Source organism: Marmota monax, unplaced genomic scaffold, assembly GCF_021218885.2.
Source record: "Marmota monax isolate L192 unplaced genomic scaffold, Marmota_monax_Labrador192_F-V1.1 WCK01_AAM20220418_F8-fsc00078, whole genome shotgun sequence".
NCBI classification, from domain to species: Eukaryota; Metazoa; Chordata; class Mammalia; order Rodentia; family Sciuridae; genus Marmota; species Marmota monax.
Window position 1 is genome coordinate 1,003,016 of NW_026694865.1, and position 12,688 is coordinate 1,015,703.

General features: G+C 35.9%; 1 protein-coding gene across 5 annotated transcripts in view; it reads right to left on the reverse strand.

Annotated features, from left to right (window-relative positions):
- Lrrc49 (leucine rich repeat containing 49) overlaps window positions 1-12,688 on the reverse strand; it is a 153,360-nt gene that overhangs the window by 65,523 nt on the left and 75,149 nt on the right. For all 5 annotated transcript variants that reach the window (XM_046426600.2, XM_046426599.2, XM_046426598.2 and 2 more), the window contains one exon: window positions 3,554-3,701. In XM_046426600.2, coding sequence (XP_046282556.1) covers window positions 3,554-3,701 — 148 coding nt within the window. The remainder of the gene's footprint in view (window positions 1-3,553; window positions 3,702-12,688) is intronic.

Genomic DNA, 12,688 nt, shown 5'->3' on the forward strand with positions numbered 1-12,688 from the left:
ACCAATCTTGCATCCCTGGGATGAACCCCAGTTGATTATGGTACACTATCTTTTAAATATGTTTTGGTATGTGATTTGCCAGAATTTTACTGAGAATTTTTGTGTCTATGTTCATCAGGGATATTGGTCTGAAGTTTTCTTTCCTTGATGAGTTTTTGTCTGGCTTTGGCATTAGGGTGATACGAGTTTTGTAGAATGAGTTTGGGAGGGTTCCCTCCTTTTATATTTCATGGAATAATTTGAGAACACTAAAGAAAGAAATTGAAGAAGACCTTAAAAATGGAAAGATCTCCCATGCTCTTGGATAGGCAGAATCAATGTTGTCAAATATCCATACTACCAAAAGTGCTATACACATTCAATGCAATATCAATTAAAATTCCAATGTCATACCTCATATAAATAGAAAAAGCAATCATGAAATTCACTTGGAAAAACAAAAGGTCCAGGCCCCGCGAGGTGCACGCCTGTAATCCCAGCGGCTCAGGAGGTGGAAGTAGGAAGATTGTGAGTTCAAAGCCAGCCTCAGCAATTTAGCAAGGCGCTAAGCAACTCAGTGAGACCCTATCTCTAATAAAATACAAAATAAGTCTAGGAATGTGGCTCAGTGGTCAAGAGCCTGTGTGTTTAATCCTGGTACCCCCAAAACAAAAATTAAAATAAATAAATAAATTAAAAAGCTCAGAAGAGCCAAAGCAATCCTTAGCAAGAAGAGTGAAGCAGGAGGCATCACAATACCAGCCCTTATATTGTACTACAGAGCTACAGTAAAGAAAGTAGCAAGGTATTGACACAAAACCACAAATGAAGACCAATGGTACAGAGTAGAAGATGCAGAGACAAACCCATATAAATACAGTTATCTCATACTAGACAAAGGCTCACAAAATGCACATTGGAGAAAAGATAGCCTCCTCAATAAATGGTGCTGGGAAAACTGGAAATCTATATGCAGCAAAAATGAAATTAAACCCCTATCTCTCACCATGCACAAAACTCAACTCAAAGTAGATTAAGGACCTAGGAATTTGACCAAAGACCCTGCGCCTAATAGAAGAAAAAGTAGACCCAAATCTAAATCATGTCGGATTAGGCCTTGACTTCCTTAACAAGAGTCCTAAAGTGCAAGAAATAAAATCAAGAATCAATAAATGGGATGGATTCAAACTAAAAAGCTTCTTCTCAGCAAAGGAAACAGTGAGGTGAATAGAGAACCTACAGAATGGGAGCCAATTTTTAACACATGCATATCAGATAGAGCACTAATCTCTAAGAAATACAAAGAACACAAAAAACTTAATCCCAGAAAAATAAACAACCCAAACAATAAATGGGCTAAGGAACTGAACAGACATTTCTCAGAAGAAGAAATACAATCAATCAACAAATATATTAAAAAAACGTTCAACATCTCTATCAATTAGAGAAATGCAAGTCAAAACTACTCTAAGATTTCATCTCACTCCAGTCAGAATGGCAGTTATCAAGATTATAAGCAACAATAAGTGTTGGCAAGGATGTGAGGGAAAAGGCACACTCATACATTGCTGGTGGCACTGAAAATGGGTACAACCACTCTGGAAAGCAGTATGGAGATCCCTTGGAAAAATGGGAATGGAACCGCTATTTGACCCAGCTATCCCACTCCTTGGTCTATACGCAAAGGACTTTAAAATAGCATACTACAGGGACACAGCCACATCAATGTTCACAGCAGCACAATTCACAATAGCCAAACTGTGGAACCAACCTAAATGCCCTTCAATAAATGAACAGATAAAGAAACTGTGGTATATAACTCAGCAATAAAAGAGAATAAAATTATGGCATTTGCAAGTTAATGGATGCAGTTAGAGAGTATCATGCTAAACAGAATAAGCCAATCCCCCAAAACCAAAAGCCAAATGTTTTCTTTGATAAGTGGATGCTAATCCATAATGGGGGGGTGGGGCATGGGATGAGTGGAAGAACTCTGGATTGGCCAAAGGAGAGGGAGGCGAGGGGATGGGTCATTGTGATGGAAAAGATGGTGGAATGAGATGGACATCATTATCCTAGGGGTATGTATGATTGAATGAATGGTGTGACCCTACTTTATATACAACCACAGAAGTGAAACATTGTGCTCCATTTGTGTACAATGAATCAAAGAGCATTCTGCTGTCGTGTGTAACTGATTAGAACAAATAAATTTTAAAAATTTTTAAAATACTATATTGGCTCAGTAGACAAGTCTGCCAAACACATTCATTATGAAAAACACATAATTATGAACTAATTTGTGTAAATCTGCTCTACAGCTGTCTTTCCCCACTCAACTCAGCCTCATGGGAAGAGCAATTAGAAGTATCAAGAATGCTTAATTAAGAAAGACATGGAGGTAAGGGTAAAGAATTTTGCCTAAAATACAAAACAATGTTGATAGTACAGATCTAAATAATCCGAGAGGACAAAGAATCATATGTCCATCCTGGAACAAAGAGAAAGAGGGAGAATCCTAGGAGGCTCTTGATATTGAGTCTTTCATCCATACTTCAATATTTGCTAACCTGCCTCAATGTCCATAATATTGCTGAGGTGTAAATGAAAAAAAAAATAAGTGCACACACTGCGAAGATGGTATACAAAGAACAAGTCACTTGGCAATTGAGTAAACCTAGGTGACAACACAATTCACATCAAAATTAGCAGATGCTAGAAGAGAAAAAACAGAGGCTTGGGATTTTTTTCTTAGGACACAGATAATCAAACTAAGGTTATTAATAGATATTTTCTGAGAAAAATAAATAAATTTGGAATGCAATGAAACAAAGTCAGGCAAGTCTCTTTCTTAGAGAACTTCTTAAAGCCGATAATATGCTAATATGCACTGTGCACCTAAAAAGAAGGGGCCACATTTGCATGATTCACTTAGATCAGCAGCCATTTCAAAATATTGAAGTACATGAAAAAGGGAATTAATTTAAAAAAGAGCTACTTTGGAAGGTACAACATTAACATAAATAACTGCATACAAAACTTTCTAGGAGCCTCATATCCCTCTAAAGTTTGATACTTTATCTTCACAACAACTCTATGACACAGGGCAATTATGATTCTTTTTTTTACTTGAAGGAAAATGAAATATAGAAATATTAATCAAATTGCCAAAGGTCACATGGTTGAAAATAGTCAAGCCAGTATTCAGACTCCGACAGTCTGGCTCCTGCAGCCAAGTTCTTAATCATTGCACAATGTCATTCACTTAATGAAGTTCTTACCATGCATTCCAAAATAAATTGTTAGTTGGATATTAAGCAAGAATGAAAAATAAGCGTGATAATTAATTTAAATAGAAGGCAAAATTTATTAATTTACAAAACTCTTCAAGGAAATTGGAGATGGGAGAAGGTAGTAAAAATTGGAATTATAATTATGAAGTATACAGTTATGATAATGCACAGTTCCATAATTAACTAAAATTAAGAAGCATTTCAAGCAAAAGGTAGGTATCTCAATTTCCTAATCCACATGTAGGAAAACAATATGGCAAACACTTTGAAAATGTTCTCACCGTGATTCTCTTCATATCTAGCTGGCGCAGCTGCATCATATTCTGAAGGACAGTGTGTTTGTACCATGACTCTTGAGCTATTGGGTTGCCATCAAAAGTGATGTCTGATAGGGAAGTAGAGTCAGCAAGACAGGAAACACTGTCAAAACTACAGGAGAGACAAACCGCTGGATTATTCTGAGGCCTTCAAATAATGCTTTTGTAATAGACTTTTAAAAGAACAACTTTAGAATTATAGAAAAATTGAGAACATAGTATAAAGAATTCCCAAATACTTAACACTCAGTTTTCTCTTTATTAACATCTTGTATTAGTACAGTACACTTGTTACAATTAATGAGCCAATATCAATACAGTTGTACTAACTAAAGTCCAAATTTCATCCAGATTTCCTTAGTTTTTACTTAGTATTATTTCTCTCTCCCAGGAGCCCATCCAGGATACATTATATTTAGTTGTCATGTTTCTTTAAGCTCCCCTTGATTATGACAGTTCTCAGACTTTTTAAAATATTTTCAATAGCCCTGACAATTTTAAGAATACTTGTCAGCTATTTTGTAGGATGCCTTCTATTAGGATTTGTTGGATATCTTTCTCATGACTACACTAGGGTTAAGGAACCTATGCTAACATGACTTACCACTGTTGATAATTTGCCTTGATCATCTGGCTCAGGCCGTGTTTTTCAGGTTTCCCCAATGTAAAGTTAGTATTCCTTTCCCTTTTTTCATACTGAACACTTTGAAAGGAAGTCACTATATGATGTGCAGTCCACACTTAGGAAAGAGTTAAGTATTTCCCCCTCCTTGAGGTTGTAGTATCTAGTAATAATTTAGAATTTTTCTTTTTTGTATTTGGGGGTGCATTTATTTATTTCTATCAGTTTAGACTTATGCATATTTATTTTATGCTTTGGGTTACTTATCAATACCACTTTACTTATTTTCTTGTTCTAATTGTTCCAGCTTCGGCCATTTTGGAAATTCTTTCAATTGGCTCCTATATGTTCCTTGACCATCAATATGGATTATTATTACTAGTAGTAGTACTTCCTTAATTTCTAGTTCTACAATGTTTTTTAGATTGAAATATTTCCGGCCTTGTTCCTAGACTCTACCATTTCTCCAAGGAACTATGGCTCTTTTTATTGGAGAAGATATTAGAAACAAAGATCTAGGGGCTCCAGATATACTTTTTGCTAACCTAGTATCATTTATTTTAGGCCCTCTCAGCTGAGAGAAAAAAATTACACACACACACACACACACATAATATATATTATATAATATATATATATCATATGTATATTTATTTATATATATATAAATATCTTAACATTTCTCTTTATAACCATCTGTATCTATATTAGGCTAATTCATGACAATTCATAGTGATGTCTCCAAATCTAAATTATTACCGAATGAATCATTTTAGCCTACTGCCCTTGCTTGTCTGAAAATTCCTACTGCAACAAGGAGAAATCTGGTTTCTACTATCTGCTACCTATTTACTTAATTATTCAATTCCAGTATATCTGAATAGAGGTATCAGAATTTATAAGCTGTACTCACAATAGAAAATAATTTTATCAACTTAAATACAATGATTAAGTATAATTCCTTTTGCATTGAGTCTCAAAGATTCACTTCCAATGTTATATAAGCCAGTGCCTCTGTCCCCCACCCCTTCAGGGAGATTTATTCATATATTTAAAAATCTACAGTTAGATTTTCTTGCTACAATTTGCATTCCTTTCATGGATCTTCCAAGCTCCTAAATAATAAAAATTTTTAAAATTTGCACACATTGAGGATTTATCACTGTAATATTTATTCTACAGGTTTTGACAAATGCATAATGTCATATATCTACCATTAAAATATCATATAGGATAGTCTTCATGCCCCCCCCCAAATGGTTTATCCATTCAATTCTCCTCCTATTCACTCCAATTCCTGGAAATCCCTGATCTTTTTTACCGTCTCTATAATTTTGAAATTTAAGAAATGTCAAATAATTGGAAGTAAATACTACTAGAATTTAGCCTTTTCATATTGACTTCTTTCATTTAGTTATATGCATTTAATGTGCACTCATCCATGTCTTTTCATGGCTTTATAGCTAATGTTTTTATTAATGAGAAATATTGCATTGTATGAATGTAGCCCAGTTTCTTATTCACTTATCAAGAGCATCTTGGTTGATTTCATTTTTTGGTGAAAATGAATAAAATTGCTATAAGTATTTGTCAGCAGCTTTTTAAATGGACATGTTTTAATTTAAATTGAGTAAACACCTATGAGTACAATTGCTGGATCATATAGTAAGATGGTTTATTTTAGCTGTGTAAGAAACTATCAAAACTATCAAATTGTCTTCCAAAATGGCTATAATATCCTGAATTCTTATAAGCGCCCTATTTTCACCAGCATATGATATTTGTCAGTGTGTTTGGATGTTCTTCCAATAGGTGTGTAGTAGTATCTCATTTTAATATGCAATTCCCTAACAATGAAGGATATTGAGCTATTTCATATGTATAATGTGCCATCTGTATGTGGTTTCAGCTCTTTTGCCCATTTTTAATTGGATTCTTTGTTTTATATTATTGGTTCTTTTAGTTTTATATAACAGTAGAATCTATTTTGACATAATTATAAAAGCATGGAATACACCTTGTTCTAATTCAGTCCCCAATACCTCTTCTTCCCCTTCCCTCTCACAACTCCTGTTACCTTGCCTCTAATGATCTTTCTGTCATTTACCCATAGTTTTTATTAATTAATTTCTTATGGGTGTACATGATGGTGAGACTCAATGTGTTATATTCATGTGTATATATATTTATGTCAGATTCATTTAACTGTCTTTCCTCTTCCCATTGCCCCTCCTTTATCTTCATTTCCCTTTGTCTAATCTACTGAACTTTTTTTTAAAATTTTTTATTGTTGGCTGTTCAAAACATTACATAGTTCTTGATATATCATATTTCACAATTTGATTCAAGTGGGTTATGAGCTCCCATTTTTACCCCATATACAGATTGCAGAATCACATCAGTTACACATCCATTGATTTACATATTGCCATACTAGTGTCTGTTGTATTCTGCTGCCTTTCCTATCCTCTACTATCCCCCCTCCCCTCCCCTCCCCTCCCCTCCCCTCCCCTCTTCTCTCTCTGCTCCCTCTACTGACATTCGTTTGTCCCCCTTATATTATTTTTCCCCTTCCCCTCACTTCCTCTTGTATGTACTTTTGTATAACTCTGAGGGTCTACTTCCATTTCCATGCATTTTCCCTTCTCTCTCCCTTTCCCTCCCACCTCTCATCCCTGTTTAATGTTAATCTTCTTCTCATGCTCTTTGACCCTACTCTGTTCTTAGTTACTCTCCTTATATCAAAGAAGACATTTGGCATTTGTTTTTTAGGGACTGGCTAGCTTCACTTAGCATAATCTGCTCTAATGCCATCCATTTCCCTGTAAATTCTATGATTTTGTCATTTTTTAATGCAGAGTAATACTCCATTGTATATAAATGCCACATTTTTTTTATCCATTCATCCATTGAAGGGCATCTAGGTTGGTTCCACAGTCTAGCTATTGTGAATTGTGCTGCTATGAACATCGATGTAGCAGTGTCCCTGTAGCATGCTCTTTTTAGGTCTTTAGGGAATAGACCGAGAAGGGGAATAGCTGGGTCAAATGGTGGCTCCATTCCCAGCTTTCCAAGAAATCTCCATACTGCTTTTCAAATTGGCTGCACCAATTTGCAGTCCCACCAGCAATGTACAAGTATACCCTTTTCCCCACATCCTCGCCAGCACTTGTTGTTGTTTGACTTCATAATGGCTGCCAATCTAACTGGAGTGAGATGGTATCTTAGGGTGGTTTTGATTTGCATTTCTCTGACTGCTAGAGATGGTGAGCATTTTTTCATGTACTTGTTGATTGATTGTATGTCCTCCTCTGAGAAGTGTCTGTTCAGGTCCTTGGCCCATTTGTTGATTGGGTTGTTTGTTCTCTTATTGTCTAATTTTTTGAGTTCTTTGTATACTCTGGATATTAGGGCTCTATCTGAAGTGTGAGGAGTAAAGATTTGTTCCCAGGGTGTAGGCTCCCTATTTACCTCTCTTATTGTTTCTTTTGCTGAGAAAAAACTTTTTAGTTTGAGTAAGTCCCATTTGTTGATTCTAGTTATTAACTTTTGTGCTATGGGTGTCCTATTGAGGAATTTGGAGCCCGACCCCACAGTATGTAGATCGTAGCCAACTTTTTCTTCTACCAGACGCCGTGTCTCTGATTTGATATCAAGCTCCTTGATCCATTTTGAATTCACTTTTGTGCGTGGTGAGAGAAAGGGATTCAGTTTCATTTTGTTGCATATGGATTTCCAGTTTTCCCAGCACCATTTGTTGAAGATGCTATCCTTCCTCCATTGCATGCTTTTAGCCCCTTTATCAAATATAAGATAGTTGTAGTTTTGTGGATTGGTTTCTGTGTCCTCTATTCTGTACCATTGGTCCACCCGCCTGTTTTGGTACCAGTACCATGCTGTTTTTGTTACTATTGCTCTGTAGTATAGTTTGAAGTCTGGTATCGCTATACCGCCTGATTCACACTTCCTGCTTAGCATTGTTTTTGCTATTCTGGGTCTTTTATTTTTCCATATGAATTTCATGATTGCTTTCTCTATTTCTACAAGAAATGCCTTTGGGATTTTGATTGGCATTGCATTAAACCTATAGAGAACTTTTGGTAATATCGCCATTTTGATGATGTTAGTTCTGCCTATCCATGAACAGGGTATATTTTCCCATCTTCTAAGATCTTCTTCTATTTCTCTCTTTAGGGTTCTGTAGTTTTCATTATATAAGTCTTTCACCTCTTGTGTTAGGCTGATTCCCAAGTATTTTTTTTTTGAAGATATTGTGAATGGAGTGGTTGTCCTCATTTCCATGTCAGAGGATTTGTCGCTGATATACAGGAATGTCTTTGATTTATGTGTGTTGATTTTATATCCTGCCACTTTGCTGAGTTCATTTATTAGCTCTAATAGTTTCTTTGTAGACCCTTTTGGGTCTGCTAGGTATAGAATCATGTCACCTGCAAATAGTGATAATTTAAGTTCTTCTTTTCCTATTTTTATGCCTTTAATTTCTTTCATCTGTCTAATTGCTCTGGCCAGTGTTTCGAGAACTATGTTGAACAGAAGTGGTGAGAGAGGGCATCCCTGTCTTGTTCCAGATTTTAGAGGGAATGCCTTCAATTTTTCTCCATTCAGAATGATGCTAGCCTGAGGCTTAGCATAGATTGCTTTTACAATATTGAGGTATGTTCCTGTTATCCCTAGTTTTTCTAGAGTTCTGAACATAAAGGGATGCTGTACTTTGTCGAATGCTTTTTCCGCATCTATCGAGATGATCATATGGTTCTTATTTTTAAGTCTATTGATGTGGTGAATAACATGTATTGATTTCCGTATATTGAACCAGCCTTGCATCCCAGGGATGAATCCTACTTGATCATGGTGCACAATTTTTTTGATATGTTTTTGTATCCGATTCGCCAGAATTTTATTGAGGATTTTTGCATCTAGGTTCATTAGAGATATTGGTCTGTAGTTTTCTTTCTTTGAAGTGTCTTTGTCTGATTTAGGTATCAGGGTGATGTTGGCCTCGTAGAATGAATTTGGAAGTTCTCCCTCTTTTTCTATTTCCTGAAGTAGCTTGAAAAGTATTGGTATTAGTTCCTCTTTAAAGGTTTTGTAAAACTCTGCTGTATACCCATCCGGTCCTGGGCTTTTCTTAGTTGGTAGTCTTTTGATGGTTTCTTCTATTTCCTCAATTGATATTGGTCTGTTTAGGTTGTCTATATCCTCCTGACTCAATCTGGGCAGATCATATGACTTAAGAAATTTATCTATGCCTTCACTATCTTCTAATTTATTGGAGTATAAGGATTCAAAATAATTTTTGATTATCTTCTGTATTTCTGAAGTGTCTGTTGTGATATTGCCTTTTTCATCCCGTATGCTAGTAATTTGAGTTCTCTCTCTTCTTCTCTTCGCTAGCATGGCTAAGGGTCTGTCGATTTTGTTTATTTTTTCAAAGAACAAACTTTTAGTTTTGTCAATTTTTTCAATTGTTTCTTTTGTTTCGATTTCATTAATTTCAGCTCTGATTTTAATTATTTCTTGCCTTCTACTTCTTTTGCTGTTGTTTTGCTCTTCTTTTTCTAGGATTTTGAGATGAAGTATGAGATCATTTATTTGTTGGTTTTTTCTTTTTTTAAGGAATGAACTCCAAGCAATGAATTTTCCTCTTAGAACTGCTTTCAATGTGTCCCATAGATTCCGATATGTTGTGTCTGTGTTTTCATTAATCTCTAAGAATTTTTTAATTTCCTCCTTGATGTCTTCTATAACCCATTGATCATTCAGTAACCTATTGTTCATTCTCCAAGTGATGTATGCTTTTTCCTTCCTTCTTTTATCGTTGATTTTCAGTTTCATTCCATTATGATCAGATAAGATACATGGTATTATCTCTACTCCTTTATATTGTCTACGAGTTGCCCTGTGACATAATATATGATCTATTTTTGAGAAGGATCCATGTGCTGCTGAGAAAAAAGTGTAACTGCTTGATGTTGGGTGGTATATTCTATATATGTCAATTAAGTCTAGGTTATTAATTGTGTTATTGAGTTCTATAGTTTCCTTATTCAACTTTTGTTTAGAAGATCTGTCCAGTGGTGAGAGAGGTGTGTTGAAGTCTCCCATGATTATTGTATGGTGGTCTATTAGACTCTTGAACTTGAGAAGAGTTTGTTTGATGAACATAGCTGCACCATTGTTTGGGGCATATATATTTATGATTGTTATGTCTTGTTGGTGTATGGTTCCCTTGAGCAGTATGTAGTGTCCCTCTTTATCCCTTTTGATTAACTTTGGCTTGAAATCTATTTTATTTGATATGAGTATGGATACTCCTGCTTGTTTCCGAAGTCCATATGAGTGATATGATTTTTCCCAACCTTTCACCTTCAGCCTATGTATGTCTTTTCCTATCAAATGCGTCTCCTGTAGGCAGCATATTGTTGGGTCTTGTTTTGTGATCCATTCTACTAGCCTGTGTCTCTTTTTTTTTTTTTTTTTTTTCTTTTTAAATTTTTTATTGTGGGTTGTTCAAAACATTACAAATTTCTTGACATATCATATTCCACACTTTGATTCAATTGGGTTATGAACTTCCACCTTCACCCCATACACAGATTGCAGAATCACATCAGTTACACATCCATTGATTTACAAATTGCCATACTAGTGTCTGTTGTGCTTCGCTGCCTTTCACATCCTCCCCCTCCCCCCTCCCCACCTCTTCCCTCCCCTCCCCTCCTCTCTCTCTACCTCCTCCACTGTATAACCCTGAGGGTCTCCTTCCATTACCATGCAATTTCCCTTCTCTCTCCCTTTCCCTCCCACCTCTCATCCCTGTTAAATGTTAATCTTCTTCTCATGCTCTTCGTCCCTACTCTGTTCTTAGTTACTCTCCTTATATCAAAGAAGACATTTGGCATTTGTTTTTTAGGGATTGGCTAGCTTCACTTAGCATAATCTGCTCTAATGCCATCCATTTCCCTGTAAATTCTATGATTTTGTCATTTTTTAATGCAGAGTAATACTCCATTGTGTATAAATGCCACATTTTTTTTATCCATTCGTCTATTGAAGGGCATCTAGGTTGGTTCCACAGTCTTGCTATTGTGAACTGTGCTGCTATGAACATCGATGTGCCTGTGTCTCTTAATTGGTGAGTTTAAGCCATTAACATTTAGGGTTATTATTGAGATATGGGTTGTTCTTCCAGCCATATTTGTTTATTTCTGTTACTAAACATGGTTTGTTTTCCTCTTTGATTATTTTCACCCCCTTTATGTCCTATCTCCCACTGTTGGTTTTCATTGTTATTTTCCATTTCCTCTTCCTGTAATGTTTTGCAGAGGATGTTTTGAAGAGATGATTTTCTAGCTGCAAATTCTTTTAACTTTTGTTTATCGTGGAAGGTTTTAATTTCATCTTCCATCCTGAAGCTTAATTTCGCTGGATACACAATTCTTGGTTGGAACCCATTTTATTTCAGTGTTTGAAATATGTTATTCCAGGATCTTCTAGCTTTCAGAGTCTGTGTTGAAAGATCAGCTGTTATCCTGATTGGCTTACCCCTAAATGTAATCTGCTTCCTTTCTCTTTTTAGCTTTTAAAATTCACTCCTTATTCTGTATGTTGGGCATCTTCATTATAATGTGTCTAGGTGTGGATCTCTTATGATTTTGCACATTCGGCGTCCTGTAGGCTTCTAGGATTTGGCATTCTGTCTCATTCTTCAAGTCTGGGAAGTTTTCTCGTATTATTTCATTGAATAGATTGCTCATTCCTTTGGTTTGGAGTTCTGTACCTTCCTGTATCCCAATGACTCTTAAGTTTGGTCTCTTAATGTTATCCCATATTTCTTGGATGTTCTGCTCATGGTTTCTTAACAGTCTTGCTGAGCTGTCTATGTTCTTTTCAAGTTGAAATACTTTGTCTTCATTGTCTTATGTTCTATCTTCTAAGTGTTCTACTCTGCTGGTAGCATTCTCCATTGAGTTTTTAAGTTGGTTTATTGCTTCCTGCATTTCTAGGATTTCTCTTTGTTTGTTTTTTATAACCTCTATCTCCCTGTATAGTTGATCCTTTGCTTCCTGGATTTGTTTGTGTAATTCATTGTCGAAGTGATCTTTCATTGTCTGATTTTGCTGTCTAATGTCTTCCTTGATACTCCAGATTATCTGAAGCATGTATATCCTGAATTCTTTATCTGACATTCCATCTGCTGCAGCTATTACCTCTTCTGAAGTTGAGTTGACCTGCATTGCTTGTGGTCCTTTCTTTCCTTGTCTTTTCATACTGCTTGCGTTTCTTTCTGCTTGGTGAAACTGTTGTGTTTTTGAAATGTTTTTTTCCCCTATATATTTATATTGCTCTTGTATAGTTGAAAAGTCTCCCTTGCAGGGTCGGGCAGCGGTCTGCCTACCTTGCAGGCGCAGGTGGCGGCTCTGCTCTCTCCTTACTCCAATTGGAGTGTCGTGACC